The following is a 22,392-nucleotide window of genomic DNA, read 5'->3' as shown; positions in this document are numbered from 1 at the left end:
CATCTTCATTTTAAATAACCCCACATCTGCCTCAACGCTCGCACAGCTGTATTCACATCCAGGGCCTTGTAGCTCTCTGCTTGCTGCACCTGCATGGTTTTCACCACCATCTTTCTGGACACAAGCACATACAGGGAGAAGGAAGAAGGTTTTATCGCTGATCGTTCAAGTTCTCCCCCTTAGAAAGATGACAATCTTTCATTTTTTGTAAAGAGAGATGATGAAAGCAGAAAATCATTGAGTTTGTTAATTATGATTGAAAACGAGTATTTGGTCAATAACAAAAGTTCAACTCAACACTTTGTAGCATAACTTTGATGAGGTCACCTTTTTTCTGTCATTCTTTAGCAGATTTCCACACTTTAGCTGGTGTTTTGCTCCATTGCTGCATCACGTTTTGGGGCTGTGGCTGGGCAACGTAGACTTAAACTCCATCAACAAATCTTAAATGGGGCTGACGTCTGGACCCTGAAAGGCTTTTATTGCTCCTTGGTCTGTTTGGGGCCACTGACCATCTTGTATCTTCAGTTCTGTCACTGATAGGAGGAGGTTATACCTTAAAATCTCACCACAAATGGCTGCATTTATGCTTCCTTTAACACCAATCACTCATTAAGTCAGAGTGGAAGAACAACTGCCCCAAAGCATGATGGTTCCGCCCCCATGCTTCTCCGTAGGTTTGGTGTTTTGGGAATCAACCTGGGATACTTCTCCCTTCAAACCTGAAAAGTTGAACTTGTGCCCATACCAAAGGGGCGGACCTGTTTGTTTTTGGTCCACTCTATAAAACCTCAAACTCAACACTATTTCTGACACTTTGAATTGAAAAAGCTTATTGGATGGGAAGAGAAATGTCCAGTGGATTGTTTTTTAACTTTTGTTGGGATGACTATGACCTGGATGGCTGAGAATCTTCACCAGCATTGTGCCAAAAGTTCTATTCTTGTTCCATCTTCTCTCTGGTGACGCCGTGGACATGTACAGGGGACACACCTGTCCCTCTGGTCGTAGTGTGTCACTTTGGCCCCAGCTCTCTGCAGCTCACTAGCCACATCCCTTCATGTCGCTCACCGTCCTTCTCACCATTTTATCCTCACAGGTTGAGATCATGGATGGAGGTTATTAATAGTCTTCCAGTTGCTCCTACAGTGCATATATTCCCACCGACCTGCTTCTTGTTGTAGATTCACTCTTCCCAGCCTGGTGCAGATCGATAGTTTTCCTTCTGGTGTCCTTCAGCAGCTCGCTGGTCTTTGAAATGAGCCTGGAGTTGCAGATGGGTTCCAGTTCAAACAGGAAGCATTAATACAGTAGAGGACAGAATGGCTTCTTAAAGAAAAAGTTCCAGTCTGTGAGGGCAAAACATCCAGCTTGTTGCTCGGTGACCAAATACTTATTTTCTACCATAATTAACAAACTAATTAAAAATTAGATTTCATGCATTTTTATCCCCTCATGTTGTCTCTCATAGTTGAAGTGAATCCATTTAAAGATAACAAACCTCTGTCATCTTTCCAAGTAGGAGAACTTGAACAACAGTCATTGACTAAATACTTTAAGCTCGAATGTTTTAGTCTAACATGCAAACACTTTTCTACAAGACCAAATATTTTCAGAGTGGAACTTGTCTCTTTATGCAGTTCTAGTTCAGAGAGCATCTGTTGGGAATAATGGAAGAATATCAGCTGACAGTATTCTAACGTTGTTCCGTTTATTATTGGTGAGATTATTTTAGTCAAAGTGATACTTTTTATTTAAAAAATAAATGTCAGCCTCTCTTTCAGCTTCCATGGTCTAATAGAGGAACAGAAAGACCCAGTCAGTCTATTTTTATACATCCTGCATCCAAATGATTGTTTATAATTTTGCGTAAAAAAAAAAAAAAACGTTTTTCGTCTCTTAAGTCACGCCGTCAATCATGTTTTTATACACTGTAGATAAAAAGATGCTTAGGATTTTTATGAAGCCTGCTGCTACTGTTCTTGTTTTACTTCCTGTATTTATCAGCATGTCCAGGTTAATTACTGCTAAAAGGGATTCCTCTTTTGCTGCGTTACCAAAATCTCACCACGAAAAACGGAGAATCATAAACTTTATGTAAACCTTTGAGTTCAGTTGACAAAAAAACAAATCCAGATTTGTTAAAACCACTGTTGGTACTTCTGGTTTTAATACTTTTTCTCCTTTTCGCCGGTTGGACAGCACTTCATTGTTTCCTGTAACATTTTGGAGCTTTGACCTCATCGTCATTTAGATCCTTTAGACTTTAGGCTCCTCCCCTATTCACCAGTTTCCTCAGCAAACCTACTTTCTTCTTCCAGGTTGAGGTCAGAGGGCTCAGATGTGTAGGAAAGGTGGATTCTTGTCTGGATAAACGGTTGATTTTAAACGTCTTTTTAAACTGGATCTCTTCTCTTTCCCAAACTGCTGATCAAACTGAATATATGCTGCAGCAGAGTTGATGCAGAGCTGGACACTTTAGATGTCTGCCATTCTAAAAGTTTTAAACATATTTATTGCTTTGCTTAGCTTTAAAGCCGCATAGCTGATTAAAAAAATAAGGTGACCTATTATATGTTAATAAAATAAATGCTTCCTCACCATGTTTAACAACAGCAGTCGGCTGCTAACGCAGACCTCAGGCCTTGTTTCCTTTGAAGGTCAGGTTCTGTTTTTAAATCATCTTCTATAGTTTAGATTCTGCTTTTCCACATATTTATCATCTTATTTTGGTTTTACAGCCAGGTGTCCAATGGTCACTGAGCTTATTTTCTCCTTTCCGTTAATTCTGTGGATCTTCTGAGCCTGAGTAGAAAATAGACCCTTGTTATATATTTACATCTCAGTGAAACAGGAAGTTATCAAACTTCTAGTGCTAGAAACCCGTCATCTTAAAAAGTATACGGAATAAAAATAAATTGTGCTATTTATGACTTTTTTTCAATACTGTAAATGTTCTCTTAAGTTTCTGTGAGATTATTTAACTGCAGTAAAAGATGAATTTATTCGAAGGGTTTTACTTCATCTCTAAAGGTTACGACAGTAAGATTTTTATTTTAGTAAAGGAATTTCTTCTTTTTTCTCCCCCCACATTGTCAGTATGTTGTCATGTTGCTGTTTCAGGTAAACAACCTGAACGAAACAAGGCGAAAAAAGGGGGAAGGCTGTTTGTGTAAAGGGTCAAAGGCTCAGTGCTGCAGTGTTAACCGTCCGCCGCATGTTGCTCTGATTGATCCATCTGTGTGTCTGAGGAAGAGCAAGAAAATCCAAACTTAGAGTAGATGTTTGTACAAAATGTGTTTCTGTGTGTAAAGAGACAAAAAAAAGACAAAGTGTGAGATCTCGTTTGTATGCACGTGTGTCGTGCGTATGCACTGTACGTTTGTGTACTGAATCAGTACTTGCAGTCAGCATGCTGTCTAAGCTGGTATCACAGTTTGATATGTTTATTTTTTTTTTCTGTTCACATGTTGATGACGTGTGTATAAGTGTATGTGTACAGTTGGTATGTATGAGACTAAAGGTGAAGCCTCAAAGCTGATGGAAGTCGTTTCTCTACACTGCTGGATCCGGCCGGAGGGAAGCTGATCCCGTAGAACTTGAGCTCGGCAGCCATTCCTCACACACACAAGTTACTGATGCATAACTGGACACATTGATGGAAACGCACTCAAATAAAGAAACGTATCGACAAAAAACCCCCAGAGTGCCTTCTTTTGTAGTAGAGATCAATCAGCTTAGATTATTGCTCAATCCAAGCCAGATTAGAGGAACCCCCAATCGTAGATATAATCAATAGTTTATGATTGATTTTATTATGTTGTTTTTATGTGTTTTTATATGTCTTACTGTACTGCTGCCTCTTGGCCAGGTCTTCCTCGAAAAAGAGATTTTATCTCAAGGGAATTCCTGGTAAAATAAAGGTAAAATAAAAAAAATTAAATAGGGACATGTTAGAAAATCAGGGACTCTCAGGACGTTACTCTAAAGCAGAGATTCTTACATTTTTCAGCCCCCTGACCCATGAAATGGTTACGGAGTTTTCTCCATTTCCAAGGGATACTTAAACATCTTTAAACACTTCCACACAAGTATTTATTAGTTTAATTTTCATGGTGGATCTCAAAGACCCCCAATGTGGGTCACGACCCTAACTGTGAGAATCGTCACACTAACAATTCTTCTTCTCACTGGAAGCAAAACGTTACCATATTTAAAATAAAAAAGCATTTCCAGAAATGCTTTTTTATTTTCAATTTTACATTTCAAATTGAATTTTGGTATGTATTTGCTGGGGAACATTTTGAAAAATAAATCTCAAATGTCTTTTTTATTTTTCATTTTAATTAAGTAAAAGGATGAACAGTGTTGAAGAAGAAAATGAAAATGCAAATATGATGATTGATTACTACTTTCATTCATGAGTCAAGTAATGCAGCCACATTCTTAAAATGAAAAAGCATTTCTGGAAATGCTTTTTCATTTTCAAATTTGACATTTCAAATTGAATTTTGGTATGTATTTGCTGGGGTACATTTTGAAAAATAAATCTCAAATGTCTTTTTTTATTTTAATTAAGTAAAAGGATGAGCGGTGTTAAAGAAGAAAATGAAAATGCAAACAGGATTATTGATTACTAATTTCATTTATGAGCCAAATAATGCAGCCACATTTTGAAAATGAAAAAGCATTTCTGGAAATGCTTTTTCATTTTAAATATGGTAACGATTTGCTTCCATACACGCCAACGGCAGACGGCGAAAAAACTTTTATAGAGAGCAGGGTGACTGATCATCTGCTGCCCCCTTGTGGCTAAACTCAACATCATAAGTAAGCGGAGTTAAAAGAGCTGTGCAGGTTGCTGCCCCTCAATTTGTAGTGTGTGAAAGTTAAATTAACCTGGTTACAAGAGTATTTCACTTTTTTTTTATTTGAGCATTTTATTTTTATAATATAATATTTCCATCTCAAATAAAAAAAAAAACACAAATGCCTGAAAGTTAGTAAGGAATTGAAATAAATACAAAATAAAATCATATTATAAACCTGTATTTATAAAACTGGAGCTCCTCTGAGTAACTCCTTTATAATTTTTTAACATTTAAACTTGATGAAAACAAATTGGGAACAGAATACAGAACAAAAAATATAGTCAGCCTGACTTAATCAGTTTTACTTTTTTTTTTTTTTATCAAGAAACCTGAGCTGCTCTGTGAAAACCAGCAGATACCAGAATGTTCTCTGCATCCATGCTGATCTGCTTGATTTTGATCAGTGGTGTCAAAGCTGGAGGTCAACTCAAAGAAAAAGTTATTTTTTGTTTGAAATTATTATTTTTTAGCTTGGTCCTTATAAATCAAACAGATCCCAGCCCTATTTTATTTTACTATCTAAGAAATAAAATATTTTCAAGTACTGTTTGCAATGCACTCGCAGACCCCACGGGTACGAGTACCCATGGTTGGGAATCACTGTGCTAAGGGACAAATCTTAACAGAACTTTTACACATTTGATCTAAATTAGGCAGAGAAATGGTTTACAGATTCCAGCGCTGCGGCTCTTTTCTGGAATTGTCACCAACAGGTAAAAAGAACAATGAAGAGCCAATAAAAACATTTTGTTTCCCCATCCTTATACGTTAGTCATCTGACTGGAAAATTTGCTATAGAGACCGTTTCAAAGTTTACATCGGTGTTAATCAGGAGAATATGGCTGCGTTCACACTGCAGGTCTAGATGCTGAATTCCAATTTTTTTTTTTTTTTTTGTAAAATCTGATCATTCAGACTAGTGCTTAAAGGCATACTATGCAACATTTTTCAGTTAATTAATGTGTTCCATAACGTTTTGGATGATTAAATGAGTCATTTCAGGTTGAACAAAGATATTCTCGGCCGCCCTGGTGGTCTGTGGGGGAAAAACTGCACTTGCGATTGCAGGAGCACCGACCCGCACCCAAAGGGTCAGAAGTCTCGCGAGAGTCAGTCTTGCTTTACGGCGAGAACTGCTACACGCCCCCAGTTAAAAGCATTCTCGTTGCTAGCACAGTGGCGATCTTTGTGCAGTTATGCTACGTTCACGCAGCAAAAGCAGCAAAATCGCGTCTGCTGCTTCATTTGCGGTGCAAAAGTGTGTCTGACGCGCGTTGGGCGGAGCTTCATTATCCTTTCTCTGCCTTGCAGCTATATTTGCTGTGATCAGTGGGAATAAAGTAGTTTTAATATGTGTTTAAGTGAGAAAATACACCTGAAAACGTAATCAGTGCCGTCAGTTCATTCAGATTATTATCCTGCCTTCAATATTTTTTCTGTCGGAGCCGCTCAGACCCCCACATACCAGCGGTGCGCCGACAGTAGGGATCCCTTCATCAGCAGCCTCTGGCCTGGTCGCCTCCTCGCGGTTCACCGCGGCAGCTGGTAGGTGTTTTTCATCTAAATAATCCAAACTGCATATTCTGCCGGCAGATTTCTGCATTTTAAGTTAATTTAGGCGTCAATAAACTGTTTAAGAGGAGTGATCATCAGCGCTGTGTCTCTCTCCCTGCGTCAGATGATTAAACGCACCCGACGCGCTGCTTCAGCTGCTCAGACGCGCTGCGCCTGCTGCTCAAAACGCGCCGCGGGACCTTTTGCTGCGCCTTGACGCGCGTCAACCATTGACTTTGCATGTAAACTTGCTGCTTCTGTCGCGCGAGCTGCTGTGTGAACGCAGCATTAGTCATTCGTTGCGTTTGCCTGTCTGCTAAGCTCAAAACAACCGCGCCTGGCTTGACGGAGAAACCAGGAGAACAGCTGTGCATATTTACGACAGTGCACTTTTACTTTCGCCCTCTGGGGGGAGCCTCGCTGGAAAATCAACACCGGTTGCATAGTGTACCTTTAAATGTGGCCACCATCAGACTGTGCAGGACAGTCCCACTGAAGGACCATGTGGAGCGCACATGTCCAAACATGGTAGAAGGACATTAGAACTCACGTGTCTCAAGTTTGACTTTTAGGCCTTTCCTCAGAAACACAACCACCAAAAGAATGGAAAGTATCAGCACTGTCTGGTTAGGGAAGTGATAACATATGTCTGCATCTCTGTGTCATTATAAGATCTCCACAGTATTACAATCAGATCATACAAGAGGAAGAAAGGTAATTATGCACCATTTGTTTTTGTGGAGTGGAGTCAGAGCCTCGATTATGATGTGAAAGTTGCATGAAATGAGACTGCAGATGTTTTAAAATGTTATCAGATTTAGCACCATATATCGAGGTTGAATGGATCAGATTGTTTTGGAGCAGCAAAGATCAGAATTGAGCCATTCTGACTGCCATGAAAAAGTACGAAAGTAACCTATGCAGTGGTGCCACCATGCCTACATTTTAAATGGATGTCTGCCAATAGGACTAGATCTCCGTTGTGTTCATTTTCAATCATCTTGTCGTCCATGCTACTATGCTAACGCCACCGCCACCAAGCTGCAATGATTTGCCGCGAATGAATACCGCCGAATCTGTAGATTCATCTTGTAGTGGTGCGTCAAATGCAACGTAGATTCCCATCCAATTAGATTGAATTTGGTATTGATGACGTGAAAAATAATAACGGTAACTCCATTGAAATGATTCAAAACTAAAGTAACGAGCCAGTTTATTAAAATGTAAGGAGTAGAAAGTACAGATATTTGTGCAAAAATGTAAGGAGTAGAAGTAAAAAGTCGGCATAAAAATAAGTAGTAAAGTAAAGTAAAAATATCAGAAAAATCTACTTGAGTACAGTAACGAAGTATTTTTTACTTCATTACTTCCCATCTCACACAATAAACCAAGATATGAGTATGTGCATACGTAAGTCTTTATGATTTCTACATGTCATGGTTTTGGTTTTGTTCAAGTTTTATCACTGAGTTTTCATTGGTCTTATTTTTCATTCTTGTCTTCTAGGTATTTTTGATTGTATTTGAGTTCTTAGATATTTCCTGTTTGCCCTTTTGTGTCAGTCTCCTTCTCCCTAGCTCCCTTCTTGCCTCTGTTCACACCTGCTCCCAATCTGCTAATTAGACTGGTCTTTGTTTCTCTCGCCCATATAATCAAGGGTTCTACAGCAGAGACGCTGTCCTCACGGCCGTCCTCCAGAGGTCCCCCTTCGTCGCCGTCTTCACGGCTGTCCTACTGTCACAATGGAGGTGGTTTGACAGGACCCAAATGCAGACAATAGCTTGAGGTGGTTAGTTAAATGTTTAATAATAAAAAGGGTAACAGAAGCAAAAATCCAAAAATGCTGAAAACTGGGATTACGTACTCACAACAAGAAGGGGACAAAGTATTGACAACAAACCAGCAAAGAGTGACTGAACAGCAGGGGAATAAATGGGAGAGAGGAACAAAAATCAGGCTTTCAAAGTTAGGAAAAAAACAAACCAATTGTTCAACACATGGTCAATTCAAAACCTTTGGAGAAATGTCCAAAAATGTAAGGAGACTCACTAATTGTTAAAAAAGATTTTGTTCTATTCAAGGTTGAATTGATAAATTGTACTGCACAGACGGCAAGTTCTGTGCTTTCCTAAGACATTATAATCATATTTATTATGTTGCTCTTCAACTATATTTTAAGCAAGGGTGTAGGTTTGATTTCAACTTAGCTAGGGACACTGTTGGTCTGATGTAATTGGTCCTATGCAAAAATATGCATGCTCGTTTTTTTTTAATGCTTGATATGAAAATCAGGGTGTATTTCATTTAAAGAGAAAAGCAGCATTTCTTGCTACATTTATACAAATTTTGTAAGCACTACACACACTAGATGCTGTTTATCAATGACTGACGTTTTACTGGCTCTGATGAATGAGGAAATAGGACTTTTTTCCACTTTGAAAAGGTTTGCATTTGAAATTACCTAAGACAGTAGGTAAATCTGTGCCTATTTAACAGAATATAGTCTAAATATGTCTGTTATATGTGGATTTATATTTTTTTTTTGAAGATATAGAATTGTGCAGAGGTAAACAGAGGTAAAACCCCACTCTTATTTTTTAAATGTTCTCTTTGTATCATTAAAACAAAACAAAATAATATATTCAAGGGATGCAAAATAAATGTATTGCATTTACATGAGCACTGGAAATAGAAGAGGAACTGACACTGAGCATTTAATATATTAACTTCGCTCTACAAGCTCTATATCTAGGCTGTAGTTACTCTGTTTAACCCATTTCATGTATTTTATTTATGGCTGAAACAATTCATTGGATTAATCAATTATTGAAATAATGTCAACAAATTTAATGATCGCTTGATCACAGAGCGACCAACTTAGAGCAAGAATTATACCAAAATTGTAAAAAAAATAAAAATAAACATTTTCCATTTTAGATAAAACATGTTTTCGTCTGTCAATATTCTCCATTCCAGAACTCCTCTACTGCTGTAACAACGCTGTATTGTAAATTATAAACATGGTATTCACATCTAATTGTCGGTAGGGACAGGTAGGTCCGTCAAAAGTTTTGGTAGGGACTTGTCCCTATGGTCCCTATGCAAACCTGCTCTCATGAATTTAAGTATCGTCATAGAGAAATTACTCAACCAAAATGTCAGAATCAGTTCTTTTGAGGTAAAACTGAAGTTTGTTTTATATGTCTGCTGCAAAGCAGCTACTTCTTTGCTTTAAAATATTACAGCTAAACTCAAAGTTCTGCATTTTATATTAAAAAAAAAACGTTCCTTTATCAGGGAACTTTGTTTTTTATTGGCTAACTCTGCCATCCAAGACTGAATTCCTCCTCATTTAGTTTAGCAGACAGACTTCATCCCACTGCTGCCTTCTGCAGAGCTGAGTTGCACTGGCTTCCCTTGGGCCACAGGGAGCCCCTGTTTTGGATGTGGGCTTTGTGAAGGATGCCCTGGTGGTAGGCGTGTGGTGCTTTCTGCAGCCCGTTGTTGTCCTGGCCAAGACCCCTCAGATCAGGGAAGCAGTGTACGCACACACAGGTCTCTGTTGGGTAGGAGTCCTCTGATGGCTCACGGTAGATGAGATGATTTGAGCTTGGTTGAAAATCTAGAAGAACAGAAATGATATTCCAGCAAAGGTAACTGCACTGATAAGGCCTGCTGGTTTTTCTGACACTGACCGTTGGGGCTTCTCCCAGCCTGACGTCCTGGGAAAGCAGACTCCTGTCCTGGCTGAACAGCATACTCCTGAATTTGGTCTCTGGTACTCATGTGATTGGAGTTTTTCTTTTTGGCCTTTCCTCTCCTCAGAAACACAACCAAGGCAAGACACAGACTGGAAAGTATCAGCACTGTGCACACAGCCAGGAGTGAGTACAGCAGGGTGGTGTGCTGCAGCAGTCCCACAGGTCGGCTGTTGCTTACACCGTGTTCATTAACGTTAAAGTGAAGCCCTTTGGTCGGCACAGGAAGTGACGGAGCTGAAAGAGGAAACAGAAGGAAGATTTTAAGATGCCTCTTAGTTTAGTCTTTAAAGTTTGCTATTGCCTGATTTTTTAAACTTATAGTTAGTTTTTAAAGCACATATAGAGCATTAAATGGCCAAGCTCCATCTGATATCAGAGATCTGATTGTTCCTTATGTTCCTAACAGAGCACTTCGCTCTCAATCTGCAGGTTTACTAGTGGTTCCTAGAATTTCTAAAAGTAGAATGGGAGGCAGATCTTTTAGTTATCAGGCTCCTCTCCTGTTGAACCAACTACCAGTTTTAGTCCGTGAGGCAGACACCCTGTCTACTTTTAAGGCTAGGATTAAAACTTTCCATTTTGATAAAGCTTATAGTTAGAGTGGCACAGATTATCCTGAGCATCTCTATAGTTATGCTGCTATAGGCTTAGACTTCTGGAGGACATAGGGCTCCCCATTTCATCATTCTGCTTCATTCTGTCTCTGTTCTACCACTCTGCAGAATCTGTTAGTTCAATCTCTAGCGTTCTGCTCTCTCTGCTTTTTCTCATAGTAGCTTTGCCTGTTCCTGTTTGGTTGTGACTCCATCCTGGAGAGAAATATCAGCTGTGCTGCTGCCATCAACACCTTTGTTTATAGATGTTGGCCTGTTTTCCAGTGTAGTTCTGTTTCTCTGACTGTGACAAACTGGATATGCTCTCTTCATCCTCTGACATTGGTGCTGCCTCAGAGCTCGTCTGCCTGGCTGTGTGTTTCCTGGACGGGGCCGCCTTTTACAGCTGCTTTTTGTATCTCTGCTTCTGTCTCCTTGAACCCCAGTCGGCCTCAGCAGATGGCCGCTCACACTGAGTCTGGTTCTGCTGGAGCTTTCTTCCTGTTAAAAGGGAGTTTTTCCTCTCCACTGTCGCTACAAGCATGCTTAGTGTAAGGGATTGTATTTGAGTCAATGAGTCAATGCAATCAACTGGTTTTTCTTAGATAGAAAACTGAATCAATTTGACTGTATGATCTGGTTGAACTCTAAAGTGCCTTGAGATGACATGTGTTGTGAATTGATGCTATATAAATAAACTGAATTGAATTTGACTAAAGTTCACAGCTGTTTCCTTTGCTTTAAATCTTTTCCACTGAGCTTCCTGCAATCCTTGTCTGCAGAGCTTAAACTGGAAGCCTGGCTTTTTAAATTTTATTTTATTACTTTCTTTACCATTCACAGCGTTGTACTTACTGGGACAGTGTGGGTTGCACTCAGCTGGATGTTTACCACAGATCTCTGCACACTTTATACATCTCCTGACCAGTCGGTCGTAGTAGTGACCAGGCTTAGCCGTACAGAGTGCAGCCTCTTAATGAAAGAAAAAAATGAAGCGTGAGAGAATTTCAAACATATTAGTATCCCTTAGATTTTAAATCTAGTGATATTAAAAACCATCAGTATTGTATTTCCCATGGATTTTATGTGGTAAACCAAAACAAAGTAGTGGATATCTATACAGTAGAGGCAAAACTATATTTTCAAAATGTCAGGAAATTATTCTGATCAATCTAAAACGATTAAATCCACTACATTACTGGAACTGTCTGTGTCTCAAGTGGATAAAAAGGGCTGAATCCTGAAGGAAACCCCATTAGAGGCTAGAAAAGAAAAGAAAAGAAAAGAGAGCTGGATGAATGTTTACCCCCATCTGATCACCAACTCTAAACAAAAAGCTAAAACAGCAAAAGAACCGAGCACATTTATATGTTCATTTAAGTCCAAAAATAAATCCCATGCAGAAATACATTTATATTTAAAGAGATCCTCCCACTGAGTTTGACTGAGTTCAGTCACACCCCCCAACGAGCTGTAACTCCATCATCAGTTTCGATCATGCATGACATACCTAAGATATTTAATTTCCTCAAGAAATGAAAACAAGTTAATGCAAAGTCCTTGTTAAGATAAAAAAAAAATTTCTCTATGCTATCACTTAAGAAGTTTTTACCCAACCAAAACAGGTCATTATTAGAAGGTATCTGTTCAGGTTTGGGTAGTGGCTATGCCTTTGAAATGAATGAAAGTGAACTCAAAGTCCTTGTAAGGACAGAGACACCTGTATGGGCTGTATGTGTGTGCGTGTGGACTCACTGCAGTAAACATCACATTTACTGACTCCAAGCGGCTTCTGACACTGCAGGCGGCAAGGCTGACAGGATCTGGTTAGGCCATCAAGATGCTCATCTTCTTTGCATCTTCGAACCATCATCCCCTAAAAAGCCTCACCCTAACAAATGCACAAACAGAGACAGGAACAGCAGACATGCTTGTAAGAAATGCAAGCAATTTTAAAATTCACAAACTTTTAAATATAACTGTCTTCAGTAACGGATTAGTTCTCTTATACGACATGGGATTTGATTTTTGAGTCTCCAACTGCCCTATAGATTTGATACCAGTATTCACATTATTCTTCTTTTATTTCTGTAATATAATCTCATGATAAATCAAACCTTCACTTTGACCACATTTGATAAACACAGCAGCATAATAATATAATTATATTCAACAAATATTCAGATAAAGTGAAGACAGGGCAGCCAACCATTAAGGTGAATTTTACAACATCTTCTAAAGAAAGTGTCTCTTGGCCACTAATCAATGCCGCAGAGGTTTGCCCTCTTCCTGTTAGCACAGAACTCCCAGAGCATGATGCTGCCACCGCCATGTGTCACTCAGAATGGTGCCTTCAAAGTGATCTGAAGTTTAAAGTTATTGCTACATAAAGTTTTTGTAAAATGCTTGGATCATTGATATTTTTGTTTTGAATATGAAAAAAAAAAAGTAATTCCAGGTGGTATAAATACTTTTAAAAGGAAGCTTTTAGGTAAACACCTCTATCTTGGCAAACATTTCAAGAAGTTCTGTCTTACAAGTGCAGTTAAAAAAAGGGACTTTTTGAGGGGCTGTTATTTGTTGTTTCTAAACCCTGGTCCAAATAAATAGGTTTTTAATAGATTTCCTGATTTATATTCATATTCTTGGTAGCTCTCTCCATTTAATGAACCATCTTTTAGTCTTCATCACTTTTAAGGATTGCCTTTAGACTTTTATAAGGATGTGTCGTATGTGACTTGGTAAGAGGTGAGAGGCATTTCATAGACATTTTTTCTCAGTTCCATCTAATGCCATAGGTATAAATAAAGTTGAAAAATAAAATAACTAAATAAGGAAACTATTGATCTTTTAGTAAGCCACATAAAACCATATATATGTAACCATGTAACCATATGTAAACCAATGTAATCCAATGCCATCAACAAGATGCCAGCATAATTCTGGCTTTATATTTAGTCACTCTAATTAAAACTGGTAAGTATACTTTGAAGGGGTATAGTAACGTTAAATGTCTGTCAAAACAGACCAAAAACCATCTGATCATGTTAAAATAAGGTAAATAACACCAAGCAACACTCCTATAGTGTTTTTAATCATCCCTTTTAATTCTAAACAGAATTCCAGCCCTGGGCCCTGTGAGCAGACATAAACAGACGTGTACGCCATCTGCTAGCTAGGGTTGTCAAAAGTATCGATACTCAAAAAAGTATCGATACTGAAACGTTGCATCCGGATACAATACTAATTTTCAAACGTATCTATACTGTGCCACCACTAGTGGCACCTAAACAGTCATTCATCTAAAGTGCAGAATAGAGGAAAATGCACTTTCTGAACACTGTGTGATTGAATAATTCTCCGCACTTTTCAGTTTCACACTTTTTTTGTAACAGGTGCAGCTGCTGAGAATTATTTTTGTTTCTTAGCCGGTTTGGCTAGGGTCATTGTTATGTGTGCAAAGCATAGCCAAGTAAGGAACACTTAATTTTAATTTTGTAAGTTTTTTATCAAGCTTGCTTAATTTTGTGCACAGCATACAACCTCAAAATATTGTTCTTATGGTTTATTGTATTTATTTATTTATTGTATTTTATTTTTAATGAAAATATTTCTGTTGAATTTTGGAGTCTTTGTTTTTATCCCTGTGGTATTGAAAATGGTATCGAGTATCGAATATTTTCCTTAGTATCGGTATCGAGTTGAAAAGTTTAGTATCGTGACAACCCTACTGCTAGCATTGCTGCAAAACTAACAGAAAGCCAGTTGGGGACAACAGATAAAAGTGATCAAATTTAGCCTGACTGAGAAAAAAAACGATTGAATGGAAAGCTACTGGGGGCTGCTCAGTGGGGCAGTGGGTAGCACTGCTGCCTTGCAGCAAGAAGGTTCTGGGGTCTTTCTGCATGGAGTTTGCATGTTCTCCCTGTGCATGTGTGGGTTCTCACCAGGTACTCTGGCTTCCTCCCACGGTCCAAAAACATGACTGTTAGGTTAATTGGCTTCCCTACACTCTCCTTAGGTTGCCTCTGTGTTGCTCTGCAGTGGACTGGCAACCTGTCCAGGGTGTACCCTGCCACTTGCCCGTAGACAGCTGGATATAGGCACCAGCACCCCTGGTGACCCAAAATGGATGGATGGATTGATGGATGGATGGATGAGAAATGCCCCATGTTAAAGCAATAGCCTGGTGTTTTGTTGATAACCAACCGATATTAATTAAATAAACCGATCTACAGCAAGTCTAAGTTCAGGTGAATCCTCCCCAGAGCCTTTTATCACAACATCAAGGAAAAAGAAAATTCTTGTTTTAAACAAATGCAAAGTGGGACACGGAATTAAGGTAGGAAATATTGAAATTAAATGAATATAGTCATCATCACTATCACTAGTATCACATCTAATGAGGATATTTGCCCCCACATTCATCAACTGTGTGGCGACACTTGAATTCCTCTGGAGCTTTAGCTCTGCTTCAGTTACCACCGGTCTTCATAATGTATTCTAATCCCATCCAAGTATTATTCCTCTTTTTTATTTAGTTCACAATGGATTTCTAACTTTCTTTTATTACTTTTAACAACTTCACTGGTGAGCGCAAATTTGCTTAGCCTCAGAAATAGTTGAATATCATACATCCGTTGTTATAGATATATTCTCCAACGGCCTTATTTACTAACAAATTCAGCGAAAATAAAAAAAAGACAAGCAAAACACAAAAAATAGAGTAGTAAGCATGGTAATCCTCCAGAAAAAAAACTTTGTATTTCACTGGAGTAAGCAGCTGGCATGTAGATTTAAAAATGTCATATAACTTGACTATGCCTGGGAGGGAGACCTATGCTTTAAAGAGAGATGATTTGAAATGGGTGAGATTCTAAGTGTTTAATATTAGGCATGTTTATTCCTTCCAAACTAGATTTTATGAGTGTTTAATTTTCAATTCAATTCAGTTTATTTATATAGCGCCATTTCACAACATGTCATCTTAAGGCACTTTACAGTTCACCAGATCATACAGTCAAATTGATTCAAAGTTTTCTGTCTAAGGAAAACCAGTTGATTGCATCGACTAATTGACTCAAAGGCAATCCCTCACACCAAGCATGCTTGTAGTGACAGTGGAGAGGAAAAACTCAATTTGAACAGGAAGAAACCTCCAGCAGAACCAGACTCAGTGTGAGCGGCCATCTGCTGAGGTCGACTGGGGTTTAAGGAGACAGAGCAGAGATACAGAAAGCAACAATAAAAGGCGGCCTCGTCCAGGAAACACGGGATCATTTGAATCTTAAGATCATTTGCCTGCTTTATTCACATTTCAAGATGTTGATTTTAAGCAAGTTCAAATAACTTGCCAGTAGCTGTTTTGCACTATTATTGCAACCCATTGCAGTAGAATAGATCCAGTGCATGATCACCATGCTTGGTCTTTACAGTTTTTATTTAATTTAATTTCAGTCATTTCTTTTGTTTAACAACATAAAAAAAAACCCACTAAGATCAATATCTCATTTGCAAAGGGAATCTAAGCTCATTGGAAGTTAAAGCTTTTTAAATTTTAACTAGACGAATATCTCATGACCAGCATCCTCTTAGTCCTACTTGTTGTTAAACACATCACAGTGATAATGATTTTCCAGCATTTTCTATGAACCTTGATGATTCTTCAGTCGTTTCTGTTTTTATAAACATTACTTTAATATTGGGTTAGTAATTTGGGTAAAATGGAGGTAAATTTGGCTCAAATACGAGTTTCAACAGGCCAACAATAACAATCAGACATCATAACTATGCTTGACTCATGTTGTGCTATCAGGATGTTCTCAACAAAGCCTCATCCAGACTGGATCTAGAGACTATCCTTAAAATTATGACTGGAGGCAGAAAACCAACCAAGTAAAGTAAATGCTGACCAGTCATTTGGGTTAAAATATACAGCTGCCAATTTTCAAGGAGATTGTTAACAGTTACAAAAATTTTCTACAATCTGGAACAACTATTCAATGTTTAGTTGATATCATTAATGAAAGTGGGTCTGGCTTTAGGTCAGATCATAATCATAGCTGGGATGGCATCAAATGATTTGATCATCTACAGCCAAAGTGTTCCTGTATGGAGCTTATGTGGAAGTTCAGCTGAAGAAACTGATTACTCGCCTTCATCCCACTATGAAACAACCAATCAGCTTTTCCTCCAGCCCCTCCTCCACCATCGTAGCTAAAGCTTCATCAGAGTGTCATTCCTCCCGGACTCCTATTGCGTTCCCTGTTTCATCTTAACGGTCTGGCAGAAGACCGCCATGTTGAGCCTGGTTCTGCCAGAGGTTTCTTCCAAAGGGGGAATTTTTCCTCTCCACTGTCGCTCCATGCTTGCTCATCATGGACAGGTTCTCTCAACCTGTGTTATCCAAACTGGACTTCCATCTTCCTGAGTGAAGCTCTAGTATTAGCTCACGCAATCCACTGGATCTCCCCATAAAGCTCAGCATACCGTCTGGCTAACCAGCAGTCTACAGACTGACCAGCTTCATCTATCTCCACTCCACCACCAGTTTCAGGCCAGGGGGGGAGAAACAGCCCCGTTCTTTACTCCTGTTCATGCATCTATCAAAATCCAGCGCTATGTTTCCTCCCGAGGTCTGAGCGCCAAAGACCGAGTAATTATATCAATCAATTTCTCCTAATTGTCTTTTCTCTCCCTGTGAGTTTTTCAGATTTCAGATTTTTTATGTGCCTGGGCAAATGTGTCTTGGTCAGTCCAACCACAGGCATACAATGTGACTTTCACCCCCTTTTTTTTCCTTTGAAGATGATATGTATCCAGAAGTCTTTATTAGTTGTTATTAATTGCCCTTGAGAACCTGTATTTGGACCTCCATGTTTTTAAGTCCTCCTGTTTTCCAAGTCACTGGTATTATTTTAGCCATTATAGCCATTTGAATGGCTATAATGGCTAAGTCTCAACTTTTTGACATAAAGTCGGTTCTTATTGTAGAAAGCTAAGATAATAAAGTTGTTATTTGTATCCAAAGTTTCAGGTTGTCTTGTCAAATCTTTAGTTTCTACCTCTTGCCTTGTTGATTACGTCTCCATTTTACAGAGAATTTAATTACATGGAACCTTCTGGGGAAAAAAAAGGTTGACTGAAAAACTAAAATAAAAACCTTTATGGTCAGAAATTTGGGCTAATATAAGAATGTTGAGGAGTTCTGATTATGTGTAAAAGTGTTAAACTGCTGTGGCAGAAGTTTTGATTATAGCATGAATGGAACTGTGGATAAGACCATCTTTCAACCACCCCTTGAAAAACAAGCTCACAGGACAATGTTTCTTATGAAATCTAACATTCCTGTTTTCACATTTCTACTAAGCATTTATAGATCATGTGTTGTATCTTTATTAAAGCTACAGTTTTAATTTAGGTACTCTTTTTCTCAATATAAAGTGGTTCTAATGCCAAAAGATGATCGAACACGTTTTGTGGTGTTTTAACAAATAGAAGAAAAAATGTTAACATCACAAATAATATCTTAACCCCTAGAAGCCTGAATTGATATACATGTACATATAAAAAGAGATTTTGTGCACGTTTTTCCCCTTCAATGAGATGCCAAATTAAAATGGTTAATGTTACTAAATAATTAGAAATGAAAGTGAAGTGTATTTTGTAACAGTAGTTATAACTACATAATAACATACACTGTGACCAGCACTGGGGAGACGCAAAAACGCTATGGCGGCTGTTTGCCTACACTGCAAAATGTTATGAAAATGAGTAAAAATGTCTTAAAATAAGTGTATTTACCCTTAATATGAGTAGGAAAACAATATGATCTGCCAGTGGAATTAGCATTTTTACCCTTAAAATAAGATAATTAGATATTGTGCACTTGAAATAAGAGACTGCAGTGCTTTTTTTTTATTTTAAATGTACATTGTCTTGTTCCAATGGCAAAGTGTCTCACCTACTTGCTCAATTAAAGAAAAAAATGCTCTTTTTTAAAAGAAAAATTGTTTTACTTAGATTTACATTTTTTGCAGTTTAATACAAGAGGTTTGTTGCTTATTAGCAACAACAGGCATCAAATCGTTAAAAATGTCCTTTCAGCACAAAATTGTTCCATTTAAGGTTTGACCAGTGTAAATATTTCATATGCAGCCATTTTCTTATGGCAAACTCTTTTAAAATTGAGACTTTTAATATTAACCTTTCAATAATTTTCATGCAATCAGATACTAACTTCATCACCATCAGCCACTGAAAGTGCACAGCAATAGTGTCTACAGTGCTCACTTTCTACACATGCAGTGAAGATGTCATTTTCTATTTTCCTACCTACCACTGAGATTCGAAGGGCAGTTATAGGCGCTGCCTTATCCTCTGGACCTTTGTGAAGCTTTAAAAACAAACATGGCAGTAGTCAAAGTGATTTCCTACACCATGAAAAAAGCTTCTTTATGATCATCCCAGCCTGGTCAGAGCTAAAGTCCCTTTAGGGCTTCCATCTTGTTACTGAACACATTTTTCTCTGCTCCAGTGAGCACTGGAGCAGCGGAGTGTTAAAAGCTCACTGATCTGGTGCACCCTCCCCTGCCTTAAAACTCCGAGCTGCAGGCCTGATTTATTCTTGAGTACATCGGTCACACCCCAGCAACCAGCAGCCTGCGTCTTTTTTTCTGATTTACCAAGAACCAAGCTGTTATTACTTTATACGATATTTTGATGGGTATTAATATCCAAACTGCAAAGAGATATATTAAATAAATTCTATAACTCTAAAATCTCCTAATCCTGTTTTTGTAGTATGTAATTAGAACCTCTTCATGTGTTTCTTAGCTCTTCTTTCTGTCTTTCTTTCTGTTCTTTTCATTAATTTAGCTACGAATGAAACAATAACTTATCAATCCAAACTTTCTATAATAGCATCCAGCTCAGTACACACCGGAAATTTTTACATGCTAATATTGTTTCCTTCTTTTTCTATTTCTGCTATAATGTGCAGAGAGATCTCTTACCTTATGAGACCAAGAGGCGAATTGGAGAATCTGTGTTTCAGATTAGCTGCGTGAAATTCAGTCCTCTTTTTCATCATAGATGCTAATTTGGATATGGCCATATTTGGTCTGGGACTTCCCCCTGGTGTGTTTGGAGCCCCCCCACCCACAAACACACCCCGAAATACTCAAACATTGTGGCCAGGCCACTATAAAGTCTGCATATTATTAGACGCAAGCACCTGAAACCATCTGTTTTAACTTTTTGCCACATTTTAAATAATAAAGAAATCAGATCTGCCTGAAAGTAAGTTTAAAGATTTAAAGATTAGCCATTCAAATACAAAGGACAACTAATTTTATGAGTTTAAACTTGACAAAAATAGGTAACGATACAGTTTGGCTGTGAAAAAAGGGTTAAGATAGATTAAGGTTAAGACAGAAAGTTTATTAGGAAATCTAAAGATTCAATGATTCAAAGCTTTGGACAAAAACAGGATGTGATTATAATTCAGTAAATGTTCAAATCGTTTATCATCATCTCCAAACAAACAATCAAAGCATTTCATTAATTGAAAAAAAAAATTGAAATTTAGCTTAATGTTGAATGTTCAAATAGTTCAATGTTGTGTTTTCATTGCATATAAAAAACAAAACAAAATATATCACATTCAGAGCCATCCTGTCAAAAAACCTTTATTGTTCTTTCCATAATGTTCTAGGGGGAGGAGCTAAAATCTCTAAGCCCGACCGCGTTACGTATCATAATACAGACTGCCACCATCAGGGTGAATACATGGGGTTCCTTAGTTTAAGTTAAAGCCTTTTTTTTTACACCAGTGATTCCTAAAATTAAAGGGGCAGTAGGAGATCTTGTCTGACGCATTTTGGCTTAAAGATCTCCCCACAGCCGCTTAGCAAGCAGTGAAATAGAAGGTCTGGAAGTGAAACTAAAATAAATGGTCCCCACTACAGTGTGAAATCAATGAATAATGTCCACCAATCACAAAATACAGTCCGTTGTACACGATTGGTTCCATGATAGGTCAATCATGGTCATCTGCTTGTACCTCCCCCCTATGTACCCTGACACATGAACGAATCGACCCCCAATGATCGTGCAGGACGCCATGGCTGGAAGCTAGCCACTGTTATGCTATATTCACATTTAAAGAAGGAAGAGCAGCAAAAATGTGTGTACAAGTTTAGTTCTGATTCGCAGCTGAAGCATCTTTTCTGCTCTAGCTGCAGGGTGGAGAAGTGGGTCTGATGAGTATTGGCCGGAGCTACCCTATCCTTTCTTTGCCTGTAACAATGGCAGCTATATTTGCTGTGATCAGTGGGTAAAAACAAGTTTCCAAACAAGTCCACCTGAAAACATGGTCAGTGCAGTCAGTTCATCCAGATGACCATCCTGCCTTCAAATATTATTTCTGTCGGAGCCACTCAGACCCCCGTACACCGGTGGTGCGCTGTCACTAGGAATCCCATTCGACAGCACCATATGATCCGGTCGCCTCTTCGTGGTTTGCCGCGACGGCTGGAAGGCGTTTTTCATGTATATGGTGAGCACTTTTGGGCAGTTTCTAACACTTTTTTGGTGGGGGGGACCGGGCAGGCGGGGGGAAGCCGGTCATTCCATCCCCCGCTGGCTCCCTCCCCTCGTCCGCCGGAGTTCCTGGAGCAGCACCGAGCTGACGGCTCCAAATTCCCGGACGATTTTGAAACCTGTTTCAGGCTCTGCATCATCAGTGCTGTGTCTGTCTCCCTGCCAGCTCCCAGATCAGCAGCTGCTCCTGCTGCTCAAAACGGGCTGCAGGACCTTTTGCTGTGCCATGATGTGCATCAAACATTGACTTTGCATATAAACTAGCTGCTTTTGCTGCCTCTTTTGCTTTAGGTGTGAACGTAGCATTATGTTGTTGTTAGCTCCTGTCACTTGTACTCGGTCTCGGCTTGTTTCGTTCTCAATCTCAGAAACGTCTGAACAACTTGACAGACAGCATGCTCGTTCATTTGTTTTTCAAGAGGTGGTCTGAAGGTAGAGGCATGGTTGTGTATGTTCAAAAATATAGCTTGCTGGAACCGTTTTTCCAGTATCTCCTACAGCACCTTTAAACATGAAACATTAACCAGGATCTGGTCTAAACTCAGCTGCCTTTCTAAACCAAATTTACAGAGAGGACCAGGCTGAGGTCCGTGTTTTTTCATGGAGGCACAGAGCAAAAGTTAGAAGAAATAAACAGGTCACGACTTCATGGTTTAATATACTGAGCGAAAAAGTTACTTGTGGTATCTCGTAGATCACTGATCTAGCAGATGAAAACTGTGATTCTCTCTGTATGTGGCTAAATCTGAAAGTGCGACACATTCACGTTTGAGTCATTGTTAAAGTAAAACAGTAAAGGTAAAAAAAAATCCAAATTGGTGCAATTGGTACATCATAAGATACTTTGGTAGTAGATTGTCCTTAGTATAGGGGTTATGACTAGGGCTGGGTAAAAAAATTTATTTAATCGATTTTGAATCGATTCCTTTACATTTTTGCAAAATCGATTTCTAGGAAATGAGATCGGTTAATTTTATAGTGATGCGCGTGACGTTCACATTCAAATGAGCA

General features: G+C 38.7%; 1 protein-coding gene across 1 annotated transcript; it reads right to left on the bottom strand.

Annotated features, from left to right (window-relative positions):
- Positions 1 to 9,360: 9,360 nt before the first annotated feature.
- Positions 9,361 to 19,826, bottom strand: LOC119780151 (tumor necrosis factor receptor superfamily member 13B). Its single transcript, XM_038280062.1, has 5 exons — positions 19,794 to 19,826; positions 12,535 to 12,670; positions 11,635 to 11,751; positions 10,121 to 10,420; positions 9,361 to 10,047 (listed from the first exon to the last, which is right to left on the bottom strand). The coding sequence occupies exons 2-5, from the start codon at positions 12,650 to 12,652 to the stop codon at positions 9,797 to 9,799; spliced, it is 786 nt and encodes a 261-aa protein (XP_038135990.1). The 5' UTR covers positions 12,653 to 12,670; positions 19,794 to 19,826; the 3' UTR covers positions 9,361 to 9,796.
- Between the last annotated feature and the right edge of the window lie 2,566 nt (positions 19,827 to 22,392).

Source organism: Cyprinodon tularosa, unplaced genomic scaffold (genome assembly GCF_016077235.1).
Source record: "Cyprinodon tularosa strain WSP-4 unplaced genomic scaffold, ASM1607723v1 ctg156, whole genome shotgun sequence".
Taxonomy (NCBI): Eukaryota; Metazoa; Chordata; class Actinopteri; order Cyprinodontiformes; family Cyprinodontidae; genus Cyprinodon; species Cyprinodon tularosa.
The sequence above is the reverse complement of the archived record's forward strand: the minus strand, read 5'-3'. Positions and strand labels throughout refer to the sequence as shown.

Bases quoted from the DNA above. Each gene is read 5' to 3' on its own strand.
- LOC119780151 (XM_038280062.1), bottom strand. From the start codon at position 12,652: ATGATGGTTCGAAGATGCAAAGAAGATGAGCATCTTGATGGCCTAACC. The intron at 11,752-12,534 runs GTGAGTCCACAC...TCTTTCATTAAG, and splicing joins TAAATGTGATGTTTACTGCA to AGGCTGCACTCTGTACGGCT. The intron at 10,048-10,120 runs GTCAGTGTCAGA...CTGTTCTTCTAG, and splicing joins GGCTGGGAGAAGCCCCAACG to ATTTTCAACCAAGCTCAAAT.